This window comes from Hyla sarda, chromosome 4, assembly GCF_029499605.1.
Source record: "Hyla sarda isolate aHylSar1 chromosome 4, aHylSar1.hap1, whole genome shotgun sequence".
In the NCBI taxonomy this organism is placed as follows: Eukaryota; Metazoa; Chordata; class Amphibia; order Anura; family Hylidae; genus Hyla; species Hyla sarda.
The window spans coordinates 113336809-113360590 of NC_079192.1; the positions used below are offsets into that span (position 1 = coordinate 113336809).

Genomic DNA, 23782 nt, shown 5'->3' on the forward strand with positions numbered 1-23782 from the left:
CCATAGTCCTCATAAAAGATACTTTCTGTGGGATGAGTTGCAACATAACTCAGATGTATACTAGAGATGCATTTTTGTGTGAACTCAGAATGTACCTCTTCTAGAAAGAGAAGAGGTGTTCTGATGGTCTTCTGAAATACAATCGCAGCATCTATCTCACACCAGATTATTGATTATGTAATTGTAGTATGTACGATTGATTACATCTGTTTGCCGGGGACAAGTAGTTGTGTGTGGCGACTTGAACTGATCCTGGCATAGACCTCTCCACTGAGTCAGGGCTACTAGCTATGACCTCTAAGATAAGCATTGCAATCTTATAATGGTCAGATTATGCTCTTGTCATGCGTTCCTAAGCATAGTCATTTTTTTTTGGAGGGTGAATACACACCTTATGCGCTGACCATGGAAATTACCCTCACAGAATATTTTGGGTCAATGGTGCCCCTGATGTCAAACCCACAACAATCGTGCAATTGTCATCTAATAAGGCAGGCTCCCTTTTACCACAAAAATTTCAAACAAAAACCTGCAAACAGCGGACACCCCTATGCAAACGTCCCCTTACACAATCCCCTACTCTAGTCCAAGAAACCAATCACCTCTCTAGTGCAACAATATTCTGAACACATCCTCCTTACCAAAGAGCATAATAAATCTCTTCCTGCTGCTGTACTGTCCTTCTTTTGTATACAGACCAAAATTTGAAGGCTTTTTCATTCTTTTATACCTAACTTGTCTCTAAAACGGACTATGCCAGATTCCTATTGATGAGCCGATTGGAAACTGATCTTTCTATACAAATCACTTCTATCTAATGGAGGAGGACCTTCCAATGCTTGTGAAAAACCTTCAGCTGCCTTAACCACCAAGAGACCATCACCAAAACCTTAAATAGATAGTATTTCACACCTTTCTTAATTCCATGCTTTTGATCCCTCTTTCTCCAAATTGTGTGATGTGATTGTGGACATGTGGGAATGTACTGTTATTCAGCCTTCATGGCAAGGTGTTCATGCTGTTATAGCCCAACTTATGGGTGTCCAAAAAGTGCATCAAACAGCTCTACTTTTGCTTGAAATAGACTGTAATCCCCCCATGTTTTAGACTGTTATTGTACACCTCCTGACGACAACTAAACTTCCTCCTTGGAAGAACCTTCATCCACCTTAGTTGTCTAGTTCTTTCTACTCTTAATGTAACTTGTGACGAAAAAAAAATTCTCTCTCTGGTCCACTCCACCTACCCCACGTTACTTGCTAGCTGGCACGTCTGGATATGTTGAAATATAATATGCGCACAATATTTAGTGACCAGATGAACAGATTTTGTTTCTCTATTAAATATAAAAGCAGTCCTATTTTTTTTATCCCATCATGGGAATGTCCAGACTATATTAAAATGTTATTTATTTTGCACAATGAATACTGTAAACAAAAAAAATACAGTTTTGGTAATATTGTTACCTAATATCCACAAATAAAAGCATTTTATATTAAACATTTTAATGAACAAATGTGAACGATTGTGTAATAGACAGTTTTTTTTTTTTTTTCTTTAACCTTTCTTTCTCAGGTTCCCAACCAAAGGAGCGGCCTCGCTCTGCAATTGTGGTAGTAGATGAAAAGTCTTTGCTGACGCTTGGCTTTAATGCCAGAAGACCGCAAACTGCCCTGGCCATATCCAAGAGTATCTCTACCCAAAATTTATCAGGGTAAGTTTTTATTTTGATGCCTAAACCCAATAAATAAAAAGGGTGTATTCTCTAGTTCAGGCTGTTTTGATGTGGTTTTCGAAGCCAAAGCCAGGAACATATCATAACTGGAGGACATTTATAAAGGGAAGACTGAGGCTTCTCCTCCTTTTTATTTTTTTATTTTTTCTTGGCTTTAAAAACTGCATAAAAATCCGAACATAACAACACACCCTTAGAGTTCTGTTTTCTTTTTTGGGGGGAGCAATGCTGATCACAGCATGTAGACAGATGACACTATGTGGCCTCTTACTAATTTGTGACATTTTGCACTAAATATTGTGTGACCTTCTTTTGCAGGCTAGGACGTGATGACAATCTTTTGAGCAGCTTGAGGGCTTTGTCACAATCTACAGACTCTTTGCATAAAACCAGCAAAGTCAATGAGTCTATGGAGTCTCTCAGTGATGAAGGTAATAGCCTGTGTACAACCTATTTATTAGCCAAATATATACATTCTATACATATGAAATAGAAAGGATTACGTATGTGTGTGTGTGTGTGTGTGTATATGTGTAATTTCTTTTATTAAATCTTAACATATTATAATCCTACTGATATTGGCAATTAGTAGTATATTTTGATCTTAAAATTAGAAGAAAATATATTTTTATAGCAAATTACAAGCATACAATGATAATACTACAGTTATAAATAATCTGCTTCATATTGGTCTGTCCTCCTGCCATTGTTAATAATTTGTTTTGGATTTATGGCTGATAAATGATAATTTTGCCCATAGGCACTGATCTGTATGAGGGTCAGCTCTTGGGAGAGTTTGAGATGGATTCTAAGCAATTGGAGAAAGCCTCTTGGAGCGAAGCAGTGGACAGCATGTTTCTGATGCAACAAATGAAAGAAGTTGTGAAACGCCAGGATGTTATTTATGGTGAGGGATATTAGAATTATAAACCTTGTTTTTTATGTTAACATGCAGCATGTGCACTACTTAAGTTTTAAATTTGTATGTACTTCCTTGTGAGACACATGACCTCTTATTAAATTCATGTACACTGACCAAATAGCAAATTTCTGATACAAATCTTTTTTTTTTTGGCTAACTTACTATCAAGACAAAAAACAAGTTTAATAGTAAACACATTTCACATCTTTAGTGCAGATGGTGTGCCAGAAAGGTGGAGAGGAAGATTATATAATTCTTTCTCTATCGGCTCCATTGGGGGACACAGTGTATCTTGCTGTCTCTAGGAGGTGCCACACACAGGGACTATGGTGATAAAAAAAGTCAGCTCCTCCCAGCAGGATACACCCGCCTTCAGGCTCTGAGCTAGTCAGTTTAAGCTTAGTGTCTGAAGGAGGTGGGACGTGGTCTGGGTTGCTCCAGACCAGGTCTTCTAATTTTTTTGTTTTCCTAGTTAGGGACATGTTAGTTTTTTATTCCTTTTCTTTTCTGTTTTCAGGTGGGGACTCAGGGACTGCGGTTCCCCGTTTCCCCATTGCGAGTGAGGGGGCACAGACATTGCGTATATGCGCTGTTAACCCCCCCTCGCCAACGGTCAGCGCTTGGGTGGTACCTCACGGGTCCGGGTCCCCCTATTTCCCTGCTCGCCTCGCTCGCGCATAGCAGCCAGGCGTGATGCAGGTAACTAATGCTGACTGAAGACTTCACTGAAGACTCCGGTAGGTAAGTTCTTCTGACTGAGGTGAGTACTTCTCCCTTCTTTCTCCACAGGTGCGGACTCGCAGCAGCTGGAGACCCCCTGTTTTGGCCCACCTTTTAGTTTTTGGGACTAACTTACAGGGGCTTCTACAAGATCCTTCCATTTGTGTCCATGTCCCGGGACCCTCAGGCTCTTGCCGTGGACGCCCTAGTGATTCCTTGGGCGGGGTTTACCCTACCCTATCTGTTCCCTCCTCTTCCGCTTCTTCCCAAGGTGCTGAGGAAGCTCAAGGCAGAGGGCGTTCCCGCCATTCTGGTAGCTCCAGATTGGCCCCGAAGGTTGTGGTACGCCGATGTAGTCAGGCTCCTGGACGACACTCCACTGCGCCTTCCACTCCGTCCGGACCTGCTCTCTCGGGGTCCTCTTTGCCACCCCAATTTACAGTCGCTGCATTTGATGGCGTGGCAGTTGAGACTGCGGTTTTGAGGGCCCGCGGGTCCTCTTCCCAAGTCATTCACACCATGCTCAAGGCTCGTAAGCCCTCCTCTGCAAGGATTTACCACCGTACTTGGAGGTCTTATTTTCGTTGGTGTGAAGTACAGGACTTCTCCCCGGTGACATTCTCTGTTCCCCGTCTTCTCTCCTTTTTGCAGTCGGGGTTGGAACTGGGGTTGTCTCTCAGTTCTCTTAAGGGTCAGGTTTCAGCCCTTACTGTTCTTTTCCAGCAGCCCATGGCTTCTAATCCTCATGTCCGGACCTTCCTGCAAGGAGTGGCGCACGCTGTTCCTCCTTATCAGTCACCTTCTCCCCCTTGGGACTTGAATTTGGTTCTGAGTGCCCTCCAGGGTGCACCCTTTGAGCCCCTTAGAGAAGTGTCTCTCCGCCTCCTTTCTTGGAAAGTGGCGTTTCTGGTGGCCATCACCTCCATCCGGAGGGTGTCTGAATTGGCAGCCCTTTCCTGCCATTCTCAGTTTCTGGTGATTCACCAGTACAAGGTTGTTTTCTGGCCAGACCCTTCCTTTTTACCTAAGATGGTCTCGGCCTTTCATCTCAATGAGGATATTGTCCTCCCATCATTTTGCCCGGCTCCTTCTCATCCTAGGGAGCGTTTACTGCACAAGCTGGACGTGGTTCGGGCTGTTCGGTCTTATCACTCCATCACTTCTTCCTTTCGTCAGTGTGATTATTTTTTCGTCCTGACGGAAGGTCATCGCAAGGGACACCCTGCTTCCAAGGCCACCATTTCTAGGTGGATTCGGTCTGCCATTTCGGAAGCCTATCGCTGTAAGGGGAAGATTCCTCCTTTCAGGGTTGTGGCTCATTCCACTCGTTCTGTTGGGGCATCCTGGGCTCTCCAGAATAGAGCATCGGCCTCACAGATTTGAAAGGCGGCTACCTGGTCGTCTTTGCACACATTCTCGAGGTTTTATTGGGTTCATACTTTTGCATCGGCTGATGCTTCCCTGGGGCGTAAGGTGTTGCAGGCGGCAGTGGATCAGCCGTCTTCCTGATTACTTATCTGCCCACCCAAGGGACAGTTTTGGTACGTCCCACTCTCTGTGTCCCCCAATGGAGCCGATAGAGAAAAGGAGATTTTTTAACACTTACGGTAAAATATCTTTCTCGAAGGATCCATTGGGGGACACAGCTCCCGCCCTTTTTGGGGTTTTTCCTTGGTTCTCTGTCCGAGGGTGTGTTCAGTTATGTTTTTTCTTCTGGTTCTCGGACAGTTTTTGGTTTTTCCTTGACCTTTTGATCTCCTCCTATTGCTCTGGAACTTAAACTGACTAGCTCAGAGCCTGAAGGCGGGTATATCCTGCTGGGAGGAGCTGACTTTTTTTATCACCATAGTTTCACACCTCCTAGAGACAGCAAGATACACCCACTGTCTGTGTCCCCCAATGGATCCTTCGAGAGAGATCCAAAAATCTCCTTTTTTTTTTTGTTAGTTTTTTTTGTTCTAAAGCTGAACTTTGGCAATAATATAACAATGAATCCTTTTAGGAGAGTCACTCTGGATAAGTTTCTTGCTGCTACATTAAAGTGTCACTGTCATTTAGAAATACTTTTGACATCCAGGCATGTGAAATGTTAAGGTCACAACGGGTTTTCTGTTTAGATTTCGAGTTGTATCTCTGTGAAATGCACTTCAGCGCTGTTTACTCCTGGATCAGCCAATCTGTCTGAATCACACTTCACCTGGCTATAACTCACAATCGCAGCAAGCCTCGTGGCAACATGTCAAGTTTTTCCAAATGACAGCGACTCTTTAGCACAGAAGAGTTGTTAAAGCGAAACTGGAATGATAGCTCAGCATACACTTACTTGGGACTTCCAGGAAATCTGTATCCTGATTTCTGTAGTCTCATGCAAATCTTGAACTACAAAGTTTCCTGGAGATTTTAACGGGTATCCTGCTTGTCTGACCATTATCAGTTACGCTTTAAATTAAATTTTATAATAAAGACTCTGGGGGAGATTTATCAAAACCTGTCCAGAGGAAAAGTTGCGGAGTTGCCCATAGTAACTAAACAGATTGCTACTTAGATTCTTCAGAGGTCTTATTAGAAATGAAAGAAGCAATCTGGTTGCTATGGGCAACTCAGCAGCTCTCGCTCTGGACAGGTTTTGATAAATCTCCCCCTCTAAAGTCATGGCCGTAAATGTTACCACCCCTGCAATTTTTCAAGAAAATGAAGTGTTTCTCACAGAAAAGGATTGCAGTAACACATGTTTTGCTATACACATGTTTATTCCCTTTGTGTGTATTGGAACTAAACCAAAAATGGGTGGGAAAATAGCAAATTAGACATAATGTCCCACCAAACTCCCAAAATCAACTGGACAAAATTATTGGCACCCTTGACTTAATATTTGGTTGCACACCCTTTGGAAAAAATAACTTAAATCAGTCGCTTCCTATAACCATCAATGAACTTCTTAAACCTGTCAGCCGGAATGTTGGACCACTCTTCCTTTGCAAACTGCTCCAGGTCTCTCTTTGCAAACTGCTCCAGGGCGCCTTTTCCCAACAGCAATTTTAAGATCTCTCCACAGGTATTCAATGTGATTTAGATCTGGACTCATTGCCGCCACTTCAGAACTCTCCAGCACTTTGTTGCCATCCATTTCTGGGTACTTTTTGACGTATGTTTGGGGTCATTGTCCTGCTGGAAGACCCAAGATCTCGGACGCAAACCCATCTTTCTGACACTGAGCTGTACAGTGAGACCCAAAATCTGTTGGTAATCCTCAGATTTCATGATGCCATGCACACATTCAAGGCACCCAGTGCAAGAGGCAGCAAAACAACCCCAAAACATCATTGAACCTCCGCCATATATCACTGTAGGTACTGTGTTCTTTTCTTTGTAGGCCTCATTCATTTTCGGTAAACAGTAGAATGATGTGCTTTACCAAAAAGCTCTATCTTGGTCTCCTCTGTCCGCAAGACGTTTTCCCTGAAGGATTTTGGCTTACTCAAGTTCATTTTGGCAAAATGTTGTCTTGCTTTTTTATGTCTCTGTGTCAGCAGTGGGGTCCTCCTGGGTCTCCTGCCATAGCGTTTCATTTCATTTAAATGTTGATGGATAGATTGCGCTGACACTGATGCTCCCTGAGCCTGCAGGACAGGTTAAATATCTTTGGAACCTGTTTGGGGCTGCTTATACACCATCCAGACTATCCTGAGTTGACACCTTTCCTTAATTTTTTCTCTTCTGTCCATGCCCAGGGAGATTAGCTACAGTGCCATGGGTTGCAAACTTCTTGATAATGTTGTGCACTGTGGACAAAGCCAAATCTAGATCTCTGGAGATGGACTTGTAGCCTTGAGATTGTTGATATTTTTCCACAATTTTGGTTCTTAAGTCCTCAGACAGTTCTTTTCCTCTTTCTGTTGTGCATGCTTAGTGTGGCACACACAGACACGCAATGCTAAGGCTAAGTGAACTTCTCTCCTTTCTATCTGCTTCCAGGTGTTATTTTTATATTGCACACACCTGTTACTTGCCCCAGGTGAGTTTAAAGCAGCATCACATGCTTCAAACAATCTTATTTATCCACAATTTTGAAAGGGTGCCAATAATTTTGTCCAGCCCATTTTTGGAGTTTTGTATGACATTATATCCAATTTGCTTTTTTTCCTACCTTTTTTGGTTTAGTTCCAATACACACAAATAAACATGTGTATAGCAAAACATGTGCTACTGTAATCCTTTTCTGAGAGAAATGCTTAATTTTCTTGAAAATTGTCAGGTGTGCCAACATTTTCAGCCATGACTGTAATGTATGTAATCTAATCTATGTATATAAGCATTATTGGTTCTATTTAAGAGATGTAAAATGGATTCATGCACTAGATTAGATTGTTAGCCACTCTGTGATGGTGGTAAATTTTGGGGGTGGGGAGCCCACCACCAGAGGAGTTTGGCAGCATCTTTTCTCTTCTCTTTTCACAAATAAATGCACTATTGGTGAAGCCTACATGTGAATGTGGGGTAATTAGAAGGAACATTGTGCCAACCAATATTAAATGCATGCTTTTATTCATCTATTTTCCTTTTTGAATACAACCAGTGTAATACAGTAGCTTGTATCCTGTTACTGTGGTTAGTAATGGTCTCCTTAATCCCTCTATATAGTGGATATTTTGTTACTCAAATGTGTTGCTTTGGTTTGAACAAATTCTTCATACATTAATGTTTTTATCTTTGTGCACAGAACTTATGCAGACTGAAATGCACCATATCCTCAGACTGAAGATCATGAGTGACATCTACTGTCAGGGAATGTCATCTGAACTGCAGTACGAGCAGCAAGTCATAGAGAAGATCTTCCCATGCATGGAAGATCTACTGAATATCCACACTCAGTTCTTCCAGCGAATGTTGGAAAGAAAGAGGGAATCGATGGCTGATAAAAGTGAGAAGAATTTTGTCATCAGAAGGATTGGAGATATCTGCTCTAACCAGGTAACATTTGTTGATGTGGTACGTGTTAAGGCCTTAACACTTTAAAGGAAAACTGTCAGATATTTTCTCCCACACTATCCACATGTACTGATGGATAGTGCGGGAGACGCTGATTCCAACGAGCCCTACCTTTCCCAGATCCGCCCTGCCGTTAGCCCGCAATTGTAGTTTTATACTATGTATATATCTGTCTGTAACTGGCACGGGCGGGGCTTCTGCAGCTTAACTGGCACTGACGTCAGCGCCGCTTATGAATATTCAGTTAGGAGCGGCGAAGAGAGGGAGAACTGGAGGGAGGGGGGATGAATATTCATAAGTGGTGCTGACGTCAGTGCTAGTTAAGCTGCTGAAGCCCCGCCCGTGCCAGTTACAGCATGATTTCCACATATAATAAAACAACTGCGGGTGAACGGCCGGGCGGATCCGGGCAAGGTGGGGCTCATAGGAATCAGCGTCTCCCGCACTATCCATCAATACCTGTGGATAGTGCAGGAGAAAATATCTGACAGTTTTCCTTTAACCCCTTAAGGACTCAGGATGTTTGAGTACGTCATGATAACCCCCCATGTCGGCGATGGCCGCAGATCGCTGGACAATTCAGCCCAGCAATCTGCGGCGGATTCCGGGTCAATCGGGTCTCCGGTGACCCGGAATTACAGGCTGTTCGGGGCCGTCTCTGACAGCCCCGAACAGCCATAGCCAGCAGGGGTGAGGTGGCACTGGTGCGACATCACGATCGCCCTGATTTGTCAGCCGGTTTACCGGCCGACCAATCAGGGCACCTGCTGCGGGTGTCACTCCCGCAACCCGCTCCGCCCCTCTTCTGGAGGACGTGATCGGGTGCGGCGAGGGACTGACCTGCAGCGGCAGCGTGGATCAGCAGTTGGAGATGACTGACAGCCTCCTGCTGTTGCTTAGCAACAGCTCTCAGCATGCAAAAAGGGCATGCTGGGAGCTGTAGTTATGCAACAGCAGGAGGCAGACCACCACAACTCCCAGCATTCCCTTATAGGCATGCTGGGACTTATAGTTTTGCAACAGCTGGAGGCACATTTTTTCTATGGAAAAGTGTACCGTCAGCTGTTGTATAACTACAACTCCCAGCTTGCACAAACAGCTAAAGTGCATGCTGGGAGTTGTAGTGGTGCATCTGCTGGTTGCATAACTACAACTCCCAGCATGCCCGGTGGCTGTCGGTGACTGCTGAGAATTGTAGTTTTGCAACAGCTGGAGGCACACTGGTTGTGAAACAGTTAGGTCACAAACTCAGTGATACACAACCAGTATGCCTACAGCTGTTGCAAAACTAAAACTCCCAGCATGTACAGTCTGTCAGCGCATGCTGGGAGTTGTAGTTTTGCAACAGCCAGATGTTCCCCCCCCCCCCAATGTGAATGTACAGGGTACACTCACATGGGCGGAGGTTTACAGTAAGTATCCGGCTGCAAGTTTGAGCTGCGGCAAATTTTCTGCCGCAGCTCAAACTGCCAGCGAGAAACTACTGTGAACCCCCGCCCGTGCCCCTGTACCCTAAAAACACTACACTACACTAACACAAGATAAAATAAAAAGTAAAAAAACACTACATATACACATACCCCTACACAGCCCCCCTCCCCAATAAAAATGAAAAACGTCTGGTACGCCACTGTTTCCAAAATGAAGCCTCCAGCTGTTGCAAAACTACTACTCCCAGTATTACCAGACAGCCACTGACTGTCCAGGCATGCTGGGAGTTTTACAACAGCTCCTGTTTGGGAATCACTGGCGTAGAATACCCCTATGTCCACCCCTATGCAATCCCTAATTTAGCGCATGGCCCTCTCACTTTGGAGCCCTGTCGCATTTCAAGGCAACAGTTTAGGGTCACATATGGGGTATTGCCGTACTCGGGAGAAATTGTGTTACAAATTTTGGGGGGTATTTTCTGCTTTTACCCTTTTTAAAAATGAAATTTTTTTGGGGAAAACAAGCATTTTAGGTAAAAAAAAATTTTTTTATTTTTTTTTTTACATATGCAAAAGTCATGAAACACCTGTGGGGTATAAAGGTTCACTTTACCCCTTGTTACGTTCCCCGAGGGGTCTAGTTTCCAAAATAGTATGCCATGTGTTTGTTTGTTTTGCTGTTCTGGCACCATAGGGTCTTCCTAAATGCGGCATGCCCCCAGAGCAAAATTTGCTTTCAAAAAGCCAAATGTGACTCCTTCTCTTCTGTGACCTGTAGTGCGCCAGCAGAGCACTTTTTACCCCCATATGGGGTGTTTTCTGAATCGGGAGAAATTGGGCTTCAAATTTTGGGGGGTATTTTCTGCTATTACCCTTTTTAAAAATGTAAAACTTTTGGGAAACAAAGCATTTTAGGGAAAAATCTTTTTTTTTTTTTTACATATACAAAGTCGTGAATCACTTGTGGGGTATTAAGGTTTACTTTACCCCTTGTTACGTTCCCCGAGGGGTCTAGTTTCCAAAATGGTATGCCATGTGGGTTTTTTTTTTTTTTGCTGTTCTGGCACCATAGGGGCTTCCTAAAGGTGACATGCCCCCCAAAAACCATTTGTCGCTCCTTCCCTTCTGAGCCCTATACTGCACCAGCCGAACACTTTACATAGACATATGAGGTATGTGCTTACTCAAGAGAAATTAGGTTTCAAATACAAGTAAAAATTTTCTCCTTTTTACCCCTTGCAAAAATTCAAAAATTGGGTCTACAAGAACATGCGAGTGTAAAAAATGAAGATTGTGAATTTTCTCCTTCACTTTGCTGCTATTCCTGTGAAACACCTAAAGGGTTAAAACACTTACTCAATGTCATTTTGAATACTTTGGGGGATGCAGATTTTATAATGGGGTCATTTGTGGGGTATTTCTAAAATGAAGACCCTTCAAATCCACTTCAAAACTGAACTGGTCACTGAAAAATAGTGAGTTTGAAAATTTTGTGAAAAATGTGAAAATTGCTGCTGAACTTTGAAGCCCTCTGGTGTCTTCCAAAAGTAAAAACTCATCAATTTTATCATGCAAACATAAAGTAGACATATTGTATATGTGAACCAAAAAAAAAATATTTTGAATATCCATTTTCCTTACATGCAGAGAGCTTCAAAGTTAGAAAAATGCAAAATTTTCATTTTTTTCATCAAATTTTGAGATTTTTCACCAAGAAAGGATGCAAGTTACCACAAAAATTTACCACTATGTTAAAGTAGAAAATGTCACGAAAAAACTATCTCGGAATCAGAATAACTATAAAAGCATTCCAGAGTTATTAATGTTTAAAATGACAGTGGTCAGAATTGCAAAAAGAGTCCTTAAGGTGAAAAAGGGCTAAGTTCTTAAGGGGTTAATATATGAATTTTGGTCCACCTTTGGCTGGGTTCACACAGTATTAACCAGGAGTGAGTCTGACATAAAGAAAAAGGTTCAAATCTTTCCATTATAGTTTTTCTCTTTGTTGGTTGCATTATGTGTGTACTTAATATACTGTTTGACATGTGCAGTATTACCTTGTAGTAGCCACGAGCACAGCACTTGTGTTATGAATGTATTGTGCAGCTTTATGAGGTTTTTTTTTTTTTTAACGGATCTCTCACTGCTTCTGAGAAAGCACAAGTGATAATTCTAGTGCAAAAGTTATATAAAATGTTGCTAAAGTTAGGGATCGACCGATTATCGGTTTGACCGATTATCGGTTTGGCCGATATTATCGGCCGATAATCATGATTGGGCATTATCGGTATCGGCAATTACCTTGCCTATAAGCCGATAATGCCCCGCCCCCACTGCACCGCGACCGCACCCCCCCGACGCGTCGCACCCCCCACCGCACCGCCCCGGCTCAATTGCCTCACCCATCCCCGGTTTTATAATTGCCTGTTCCTGGGGCCCACGCTACTTCTGGCTCCTGCTGCGTCCTGCGTTACGCTGTGCGCAATGACGAGTGACGTGACGTGCGCGACGTGACAGCACAGTCAGTGCGCACAGTGACCGCTCAGGAGGACGCACCGGAGCCAGATGTAGAGTGGACCCCGGGAACAGTTAATTATAAAACCGGGGATGGGGGAGGCAATGGGGCCTGGGCGGTGCGGTGGGGGGTGTGGCGCGGCGGTAGGGGGCGCGGAGCGAAGCGGTGGGGGGGGGGGGGGCGGTGATAGGACTCGGGACCCCCGTGCAGGAAGGGGGAGCGAAGCGGGTGGCGGCCTATGGCACCACAAAAGCCACTGCAGTGCATTGATTTAAAGTGCCCGCTTTAAATCAATGATCTGCAGCGGTGTCGCGGGGGGATAAATAGCCGATAACTTATATCGGAATATCGGTATAAGTTATCGGCTATTGGCCCTAACCTCCACCGATTATCGGTATCGGCCATAAAATACTGATATCGGGCGGTCCCTAGTTAAAGTACTATTCCAGAAAACGTTGTTAACTGTACAAGATGCAGTTGCTACATAAGTTTGATAAGCTAGGCATATTTTGAAGCCCTCCTTCTATGCTCTGCCAAAGCATATGGATCTGGTATAGGTTACAAGGGTCTCCCCTCCCTAGCTTGAGCTAGGGGGATAGTTGATAGTTGTTATTAGATACAATAAAAGTCACTGTTGGCCTAAACCAAAAGCTTTATGATAACTAGCTTTTTGTTCTGGGAATCTGTAGAATTCCACAAACCATGCCATACCTGTCCATGGCTTGTGTCCAGTATTACAGCTTGGCTCCATTAAAGTGAACAGGGCTGTGCTGCGGTATCACACACAAACTGTGGACAGGTGTATTGCTGTTTTTGGGTGTTAGCAGCCATGTTTTTTTAAAGCTGTACAACTCCTTTAACCCCTTAAGGACTAAGTGTTTTTCAGTTTTTGCATTTTCATTTTTTCCTCCTTAACTTTTAAAAATCATAACCCTTTCAATTTTCCGCCTAAAAATGCATATTATGGCTTAATTTTTGTGCCACAAATTCTACTTTGCCAAAAATCTCTGGCAAAAAGGGAAAAAAAATCATTGTGTGACAAAATTGAAGAAAAAAAATTCCATTTTGTAACTTTTGGGGGCTTTCGTTTCTACGCAGTGCATTTTTCGCTAAAAATGACACCTTATCTTCTGTAGATCCATATGGTTCAAATGATACCCTACTTATATAGGTTTTATTTTATTGTGCTTCTGGAAAAATTCATCACTACATGCAGGAAAATGTATATGTTTAAAAATGTCCTCTTCTGACCCCTATAACTTTTTTTATTTTTCCACATATAGGGATGTATGAGGAATCATTTTTTTTTTGCCGTGATCTGAAGTTTTCATCGGTGCCATTTTAGTTTTGATCGGACTTTTTGATCGCTTTTTATTCATTTTTTATGGTATAAAAAGTTACCAAAAATACACAATTTTTTTTAAGTGTACGCCATTGACCGTGCGGTTTAATTATTGATATATTTTTATAGTTCGTACATTTACGCATGCGGCGATACCACATATATTTATTTATTTTTATTTACATTAAATCTTAATCCTTCCAGTACTTTTTTAGGAGCTGTATACTACAGAGGAAATGCTTTTATTTCTGGATTTCTCTTCTGTCATGACCACAGTGCTCTCTTCTGATCTCTGATGTCCATTTTCAGAACTGTCCAGAGCAGGAGAAAATCCCCAAAGCAAACATATGCTGCTCTGGACAGTTCTTAAAATGGACAGCAGAGGTCAGCAGAGAGCACTGTGGTCGTGACAGTAGAGAAATCCAAAAAGCAAAGCATTTCCTCTGTAGTATACAGCCCCTAAAAAAGTACTGGAAGGATTAAGATTTTTTAATAGAAGTAATTTACAAATCTGTTTAACTTTCTGGCACCAGTTGATAAAAAAAAGAAAAAAATATTCCACGGGAGTACCCCTTTATCAATTGTGTCCTTATTTGCTCACAGCAAACCAGTATTTAAAATGATGAGGCACTGAAACATAAATTATATCAGGAAGTTATAGAACTTTTCTTTTTTATAGGGAATTAATTTATTAATTAATTAATTAAATAAATTAAATATAAAAACTCCTTCAAGTTCCATTGCCCTAACAATTTACTTATGTCTTTTCAGTTTTCTGGAGAAAATGCAGAACGCATGATTAAAACGTATGGTAAATTCTGTGGCCACCACAAGGAAGCGTTGGACTACTTCAAGGACCTGCTGTCTAAAGACAAAAGGTTTCAGGCCTTTGTAAAGGTATAGAATAGATTGTGTTATATGATCTTAGTATGCATTATGTGATGCTAAATACACGTGGATCAATTTTCTTGTTTTTATCTGTTTCAGAAAAAGAGTAGCAGCCCCCTTGTAAGACGCATGGGGATTCCAGAATGCTTGTTATTGGTTACACAAAGGATTACCAAGTATCCAATCATTTTGGAGCGAATTCTGCATTATACAGATGGTAATTTCTAAATGTATACAGACAAGTAGACTAATAAAGCATTAGATATTCTCACTGAAATGCTGCCCAAGTAGTGCTAAGTTCTTCTATTTAGGGCACAAATAATAATGATTTGCACTCTTTTTAGATCAGATTTACTGTCTTTATTGACATGCACACATTTAATGGTAGACTATCCTATTCTTTCCAAGTATATAGGGGATGAAAAAAACATCACTGTAAATATTACAGCTACATATTTTAGGATGCATTTTACACTAAATGGAGTTATAGGAACAGCATACATGTACCTCATATACACATGCATTGGAAAATAACAAGAAATTCACATGAATTCCATCCAGATAAGTTTTTTTTTTTTTTTTTATTTAATGCAAAAATTCCTCAGTTGTCATAAGGCCTTCTTTCTATTTTAACAGTAGAGAATTCTAGGTAAACACTGAGGGGATGTTTTCCTTTCTGGCTTGTACTATGCCAACTGAAATGCCAAATATCATGAGCAGGTTTGGTTGTGAGATCACTTTTCTTCTGGTGTTTTACTAGCAAGTTGAAGGGAAACTAACACAGACCATAGAGTACCGTATGTGAGAACCAGCCCTAATCCTACAATTTATTTCCTATGCATAAAACTTACAATATTATATGCATTGCACATTTGACATAGGCTTTTTATTTTTTTATTATTTTTTGTTACAATCTTGAGTTTTTTTTTTTTATATTTTATTTTTGTTTGCTTATGGCCAAACTCGAATTTTATTTATTTATTTTTTTTAAAGAAAATGAGATGGAACATCAGTCAGTAACCTATGCCCTGGGCTTGTTAAAGGAAGTTGTGAATGGAGTGAATAACAAAGTAAAGAATTACGAGATGAAGAAGCGCCTCCATGAGATCTACAGTAAGACAGACAGCAAGTCCATACAACGGATGAAGAGTGGACAAATGTTCGCCAAAGAGGATCTAAAGAGAAGGAAATTTGTTCGTGATGGTCCTGTGTTCCTGAGGTCCAACCAAACCAGTAGATCAAAAGGTAAAATATTTAATATTCAGTTAAAGGTGGTATTCCTATCTTGTGTTCTAGTCTATCCGGCTTTGCAGCTACCAGGCAATTTTTGACACTCTGTGTAAGTCTCCTTTATAGTAACACATTTAATCATCTGCACACATAGTTACAGGGCTTGAAGTAAATTGTATTTGGGAGACTGATGAAATACTAGAATCCCAGTGAGGAAGCTTTGGAGGACTGTCCATTTCAGAAGCTCAGCTTTTATACTTAGTGACATCGGTTGTGTGTTAGTCATCGTCGCCCACAAGCTGTGTTCTGCCAAGAACAACCAGTTCTCCCAGTCTCCACCCTGCTGGAGGAGCATTATGTTTTTCCCTGTTCCATCAACACCAACTTTACAAGGCTTGGTAACCTGGTTCTCTTGGCTAGGAAGTTTCTCCATCATCGCAGACAGGAAATAAAAGGAAAGAGAGAAATAAAAATCATAATTTTAAGTTATTTTTGCTGCTTTATGAGCCATAAAGCCTGAAAACAATCATCCTTTCCAGATGATTCACCAGTTGTAGGCCATTGCATCAGTGTTACCGTAGCTTTTTCTCAATTGGAACCTTTGTATATGGCAGAATGTGTTACAAAGAAAAGTAAGCAGAATTTTGCCTATGACACAGTAACACTATTCATGGCACTTTCCACAAGGTTAGGCCAAGCAAATGATGACAGGACTGGGAATTCTGCACAATAGCAGGAAGGGTACAGTGGATGGATTTTATTTACAGTAAACCTTCTTTATTATGACTTGTTTTACAGAAGCGCTGGCTGTTCTGCTGTCTGATGTGTTAGTCTTCCTCCAAGAAAAGGACCAGAAATATGTCTTTGCATCACTGGTGAGGATCATTCACATCTATGAACTATACCGTATCACCCTGTGGCAATTGAATCTAAAACTTGTCATTTGTAGTCACATAGAAGATTGATGGCAGAAAGAGATCACTACCATCTTGTGTGTTTGACTGATTTTGTCTGTCTTTGCGTTAAAAAATAATCGAGCAGAAAAAAAGCAGTCAAGCTGTAAAACTATTGGTCTTCAAACCTCTTTCAGACCTACTCTGTTTCTAAGTCAGATCCCTAGAAGAGAATACAATGTTATAGGTGCAGGTCAAAGTACAGCTTGTCAGAAACGTTACCGTTAGTTTATGTTCACATAGCAGAATGTCCATGCGCCAGAATATTCTGCACGGTCATTCCGCTGCAGCATTTACATGGAATTCTGCTGCAATGTGCACACGGTGGAATTTCCGCAGCAGATGTTTTCCAATTCTGGCATCCGCAGAAATAATTGACTTGTTTACTCATAGACTGCAATCCATTTCCCAGCAGTCCTAGTGCCCACTGGATTTTTCAAATGTGCGGAAGGTCCGCCCGTGTTTTCCGGGTGGATATTCCGCACTTTTTATGCCTTGTGAACATGGCCTTAGACTGATTTCACACTACGGAAATCAGGATGCGTTTTGCATCTGTATTAAATCTGCAAGTCCTGGCTTAATCGTGGTTCTGATGACCCAATCTGACAGCTGTCAGCCCATTGCTACTCATGTACTTGTGGCTGTAGTACATACACAAAAATGCATCCATATTACACTAATGTGAAAAATTAGAGCACTGGTCATGATCTTGTTACATTTTATAATCCTCCCAGTTCACTGCCCCCATCATGATAAACCACCCCCTGACTTTATTTTTATTATTTTTTTAGTTTTCTACCTTGATATTGCTCTGTATTTTCTGCCCAGTCTAAGATTCACAGACTGGGAAGGGGCGTTACCCAGTAGGCGTGACATCATCTGAAGCCATACAGGGGAGAACTTCCTCCTTCACTCTGCTGCACACAGCCCAGAGCAGTTCTGTGTGAGATGGACTATGATTGGCTGCACCACCCCTCTCTCAGCACTCCAGACTGCATTTCCTAAATTTGGACTTCTGCCAGGCCAGCAGGAGTCCAATGTCTGTGCAAGAGATAGGGGGAAATGTGCTCTGGACAAGTAGGGAGACACCTAGTGGCAGCTTTTTTTAAACACAAATTAAACTTAGAAAACTTCATTCTTTTTTAAACAAAGTGCAACAACAACAATTAGTTTTAATGACGGTGCCCATTTAATATTTCAACCAATAATTCTACTAGATTCTCCTCACTCATTCTTTATTTTGTCTTTGTGTCTGTACTGTAAAATGTAATTCATACATGATGTGCAGTAGCGTACCTCATATCTTGGTGCTCTGAAGGAAGATAGCTTTTTCTAAGGTTCATTTTCGTCACCAATCTTATTCGGAAAATTGAGGCTCAGGATCTTGAATACTGGATAGACATTTATTAATTGTTTAAAATATGTAATATGCTCTGTGACGCACAGGGCCCTTGTGGGTCAGCGGGGACACAAAATACAATTTAATAAATTATAAAATTACATAGCATAGAATACATTATAATATAAAAATATGTAATAAAATACAATCAATATAAAAGCCACACGTCTGTGGATATTCCAGCCTGTAAGAATAAAATAGTGGTGCACGTGTCTTTTGAATAGAAACTAATATGTAAAGTGCAAAATTGTACTGTTCAATGTTAGAATTGTTGCATGGTAACAATGTAGCAATGTCTGTATACTAGCAGTGTTTATGAGCAAACAGTATACTTGCAGTACTGAAGAGCTGAAGATAGATCGCCGCTTAGAGACTCTGCCGTCTCATATGGATAGTGGTGATAGTGGGCTTCAATGATGGGGACTGCAGCGCTTCAATGAGCTGTGAATTTTTCCAAATCACACAGAATGCGCGGAGAGAATGTTCAAATTCACGGTCCTATTATGTGTGGCATATGCTGATAGATACTCAGCCGTCTCAGAAGTTACAGCAATAATGAAAGATCCAGTTTTTTTGAGGCTGTACAGGTAATCCCTGATGCGGTCAGAGGGTATGTGGCGTCCTCTTACAGGCTGGAATATCCACAGACGTGTGGCTTTTATATTGATTGTATTTTATTACACATTTTTATATTATAATTTATTCAAAGCGATCTATGTAATTTTATCATTTTTTTAATTGTATTTTGTGTCCCCCCTGACCCACAAGGGCCCTGTGCGTCACAGAGCACATTACATATTTTAAACAATTAATTAATAAATGTCTATCCAGTATTCAAGATCCTGAGCCTCAATTTTCCTTTTAATCACTTTACTTTCCAACCCGTGGGTATAGGTGCCATTTGAGTTGCTCGGATCAAGGTAACTAGCAGATAGGAGCCTCTCCTATTTTCTATATAATGTTATTGTTTGGTTTACATAAGTGTATATTGGACTTTGTCAGTTATTGCTATAACTTTTCTGAAAATGGCAGCAAAGATAATAGCCATCATTTTACAGAAAACTGCAGAGAAAAAAAAATCTAATTATTGCAACATTACTGTAAAGTGTGGACACAGCCTCAGTCTAAGATTAATGTAAAAAAATTGCAGTTTTTCTTATATTTTCGTGTAAATTTTATTTTAAGGAGCAAAAATCAACAGTGATTTCTTTGAAGAATCTCATAGTGCGGGAGGTAGCGCATGATGAGAAAGGGCTGTTCTTGATCAGCATGGTTGGAAAAAACCCTGAGTTAGTAGAAGTACTTGCAAGTACCAAGGAAGAGCGGAACAGCTGGATCGGAACAATCAAAGAGACAATGCAGACAATGTATGTTACTTATCTTACTGCTAAATTGGACCTAATCTTGTGTGTTGACAGTCACTCACTGCCTTGCTTTTTTTTCATATAGGGAGAAAGATGAGGATGAAGGTGTACAGAGTGAATCTGAGGAAGAAAAAAGAAATTGTGACGCAAAAGCCAAAGAACTGAAAGGTATGAATTTCCTACTTTATACTGCATACTATAGTTATGTTCACAGGAAACCTTACACAGTTTTTGTTTTGTAGCATTTTTACCCGTTCAGGACGCAGGGCGTATCTGTACACCCTGGTCCCATTACCACTGTTTAAAGCACGCTCACAAGCTGAGCGTGCTTCATATGCAGTGGGTCCTGACTGCTATCTGTAGCCAGGACCCAGGGTTAATCCTTTAGATGCCATAATCAATGTTGATTGCAGTGTCTGAAATGGTTAAAAAAAACTATCCCAGCAGCGCAGAGTAGCTTATCGGGACCAACGCGGTGAAATTGTGATGTTCCAATCAGCTGAGAAGATGGCGGGAGAGCCCTTACCTGCCTCCTCGCCGTCTGATCGGTGCTCTGATGTGCCCAGCCAGCCGTGGCAGGCTGGAGCAGCAGAGCACCGATGACACTGATCAGTGCTATTATGTGGATCAACATTGATCAGTGTATGCAATCTAAAGATTGCATGGTATAACCCCCTATAGGGACTTATAAAAAAAAAAATATATATATATTAAACCCTTTGGGATGGAGGGTTTTTCCATTTTTGCACTTTCATTTTTTTTTCCCCCTTACCTTTTAAAAATCATAACCCTTTCAATTTTGCACCTAAAAATCCATATGATGGCTTATTTTTTGCACCACCAATTCTACTTTGTAATGGCATAAGTCATTTTACCCAAAAATCTACGGCTGTCAGCGCATTCTGGGAAATGGAGTTATGCAACATCTGGAGGCACACTTTTTCATAGAACAGCCAAAGAGCATGCTGGGAGTTGTAGTTGTGCCTTCTGCTGTTGCATAACAACAACTCCCAGCATGCCCTTTTGTGCATGCTGGGAGTCATGGCTAAGCAAAAGCAGGAGGCCAGCCTTACCTCCTGCTGCTGCACTATGTCCGCCTGCCGCCCCCAACTCGCTCCTGGGGCCCCGATCCCACCGCCGATGGCGGGGATCGGGGGGCCACCACGCCAGGTACAGACTCCTGGCACCCGCTCTCGCCCTCCGGAATAAGGTAGCAGAGCGGATGCCGTTAGGGACACTCCCACAGCAAGATGATAGTGAGGTGACACCAGTGCCACCTCACTCCTGCTGCTAAAGGGTGATGGGTGCCGTCTCGGACGGCACCTATCACCCTTTTTTTTTCCGGGTCACCGGTGACCTGATTGACCCGTAATTGCTGCAAATCGCTGATTTCATGCAGGTGCCCTGGTCCCCACCCAGCAAGTGGCAGGGACCGGAATTCCCGTTGGCGTCCTTGAGTACCAGGACATCAGGGCATACCTGTACGCCCTGTGCCCTGAAGGGGTTAAACCAAGATTTACCAGATTTTTTATATGGCTACACTGACAAGCTTTTTTTTCCTATAGAGTTTCAGTATAGCAGTAGCGCACATGCGTTACTCATCTTTATAGCTTGTTGATGAACAGTTGGCCAACTTGAAGGTGGATTGACGGAATAACTATTGTCCGAAAAAGCATTCAGATGACAGCTATTTAATTTATATGGCCTCTTCATGAGCAGCTAATGTTGTTGGTAATATACATATCAATGTAAGTCACAGACAGATGATTTCATGTTTCCTTTTTCTCTCAACACAGAGCAACTTCAGCAAAAAGATGATCAGATTATTGCCTTACTTGAAGAAAAAGAGAAGATATTTCAATCCTTGGTGGACTTTAGTAGTCATGAAAAGAATTTTGCTATGTCAGGAAGAATTCTTTTTCGAGCTAACACAGAGGAAGCTCCACGAGGAGAGAGTTTAATAAAAAGTGCAATAAAAGAAGGTAAGGATTTACATTTTAACATATTTACATCTAGTGTAAGGTTAAAAAAAATCTAAACTGCACACTTGCATTACATGGAATAACATTATATAATAGACCAATAAAACCTTTACATAAGTAATATACTTTAGTCACTCTTGCTGTCCTTTATTAAATGGTGTTTTATTATTACAAGAACCATATCACCATGGGGGGAGTTAGGCAGCTGAAACCACCACAGTCACTTGTTATGGAGAGAAGAAACTGGCAGGGCTTTATTTCTCTCTTTTTGTAACAACTAATATACAGTAGCTCATAGACAGGTACTGTGCAAACTAGTAAAAAACTATAAAAGCCCATTCATGTTTATCACTGCTGTTTATCCTTCAGTTGAGACGCTTCAAGTACTGTTAAACCAGAATCTATGGAGCAGCATAGTTCAGCAGGCTCCCTGTCCTGCAGACCTGGAGGCTGGATTGGGCTCGGTTTCTCTACCTCGTAGAGCAGAAACTTTTGGAGGGTTTGACAGCCATCAACTTAATGCCTCTAAAAGTAAGTATAATACATACTCTCTAGATTCCCATGCTTTGTTATAGTGTACCTGTCACTTACAAAAAAAAAAAAAAAATCTTTCGACATGTCCTAGCGACATGTCAAAAGTTTTGATCGGTTGGGGTCTGAGTGTTTAGACATCCACCGATCAGAAGAACGAGCCGGGAGAAGTCAGCTCTGCTGCACGCTCCTTCCCCTGTTCATTGTCATGTGATTGGAACACACTCTAAAGACTTAGATTGCAGCATGTAAAACATTTTTACAAATGAGTGACCATTTAACCTATCTACTTAACTTGTGCATGCTATTAGCTGGCCCAATCTTTGCTGTACCTTTATTTTAAAGGAGACCTGTAGTGCTCTGAACTTTATCCCCTATCCGAAGGATCAGGGATAAGTTTTAGAGCTCTGGCGCCCCGCGCGATCGCCTGTATGGGGCGCATCAATGTACAGGAAAGGGGGCGTTCCATCCCTGCTTGACGCGGCAGCCGGTAAGCTCCTCCATGTATCACTATGGGATTTCTTGTACATTGCCATGGCCCCGTACAGGAGATCGAGGGGGGCCCCAGCACTCGGACCCCCCCTTCGGATAGGGGATAAAGTTCAGAGCACTACAGATCTCCTTTAATAAATTATTTTTTAAGAGCAAGTCATTTATATTAACAAATCATTAATTTAACACATTTTACACTTGAAGGTGGAGAGAGAGATGAGGGAGAAGATGCACAGGATTTAAGGAGGACAGAATCTGACAGCGTATTGAAGAAGGTACTTATGTATAATTGTATTACACTTTTAATAGGACAAGGAATGGAATTGCATAAAACATTATGTTCAGTGATCTTTCTGCCATATAAACCTTTACTGAAGACCTGACACAATTATTGCACACGGCTATTGTGATTTTTCTGGGGAAGTTTAGATAATTAAAGGGGTACTCCGGCCCTAAGACATCTTAACCTCTATCCAAAGGATAGGGGATAAGATGTCTGATCACAGGGTCCCACCGCTGGAGACCCCCACAATATCTCATGCAGCACCCCTATAATCAGCCTCACGGAGCGAAGGTTGCTCCGTGTCTGACTCACGATCACGGGGATGGAGTATTGTGACGTCACGGCCCCCTTAATACAAGCCTATGGGAAGGGGCGTGACGGCCGCCACGCCCCCTCCCATAGGCTTGCATTGAGGGGGTGGGGCGTGACATCACAAATGGACGGCGCCGTGAGTCATCGGACACTGAGTGATCTTCTCCGTGAGGCTGATGATGGGGGTGCTGCATGAGAGATTGTGAGGTCCCCAGCGGTGGGACCCCCACGGTCAAACATCTTATCCCCTATCCTTTGGATAGGGGATAAGATGTCTTAGGGCCGGAGTACCCCTTTAATGACAGTTAAAGGGGATGTTCCCTCTTGTTTTTTGCAGCCACTACAGGTTGCCATAAGCTCTTTGTGTAACTCCCATTGACTTTAATGAGACTTGCACAAATGGCATAGCCCTTCAAGCTACGCTGTTTACATAACTATGGTAAACAAGTATTGCAATATTTCGGCTTCACATCCCTGTACTGCTTATAAGAATCAAGCTGGAGCTAAATATGGAAGCCAAGTAAATGGAGTGTACCCTCCTTTTTCTAGGCTCCCAGATTACTCCAGCCTTTGGTATTTCTGTAAATTCTTATGAGTAGCAGATACCACTAAAAACTGTAGATTGTTATATGTACAATGGTAATTATGTTAACCTCTTGTATGATAACCCTTTCCTAATGTTCTCCTCTTTTTAT

The 23782-nt window shown here is 41.9% G+C and overlaps 1 protein-coding gene across 6 annotated transcripts in view; it reads left to right on the forward strand.

Moving 5' to 3' along the window:
* The window catches only part of AKAP13 (A-kinase anchoring protein 13), a 254171-nt gene that overhangs the window by 221047 nt on the left and 9342 nt on the right, over window positions 1–23782 (forward strand). For all 6 annotated transcript variants that reach the window (XM_056571882.1, XM_056571887.1, XM_056571885.1 and 3 more), the window contains 13 exons: window positions 1576–1714; window positions 2054–2166; window positions 2496–2642; window positions 8098–8348; window positions 14425–14550; window positions 14641–14758; window positions 15535–15786; window positions 16570–16646; window positions 19309–19490; window positions 19573–19655; window positions 21284–21469; window positions 21839–22000; window positions 22697–22767. In XM_056571882.1, coding sequence (XP_056427857.1) covers window positions 1576–1714; window positions 2054–2166; window positions 2496–2642; window positions 8098–8348; window positions 14425–14550; window positions 14641–14758; window positions 15535–15786; window positions 16570–16646; window positions 19309–19490; window positions 19573–19655; window positions 21284–21469; window positions 21839–22000; window positions 22697–22767 — 1907 coding nt within the window. The remainder of the gene's footprint in view (window positions 1–1575; window positions 1715–2053; window positions 2167–2495; window positions 2643–8097; window positions 8349–14424; window positions 14551–14640; window positions 14759–15534; window positions 15787–16569; window positions 16647–19308; window positions 19491–19572; window positions 19656–21283; window positions 21470–21838; window positions 22001–22696; window positions 22768–23782) is intronic.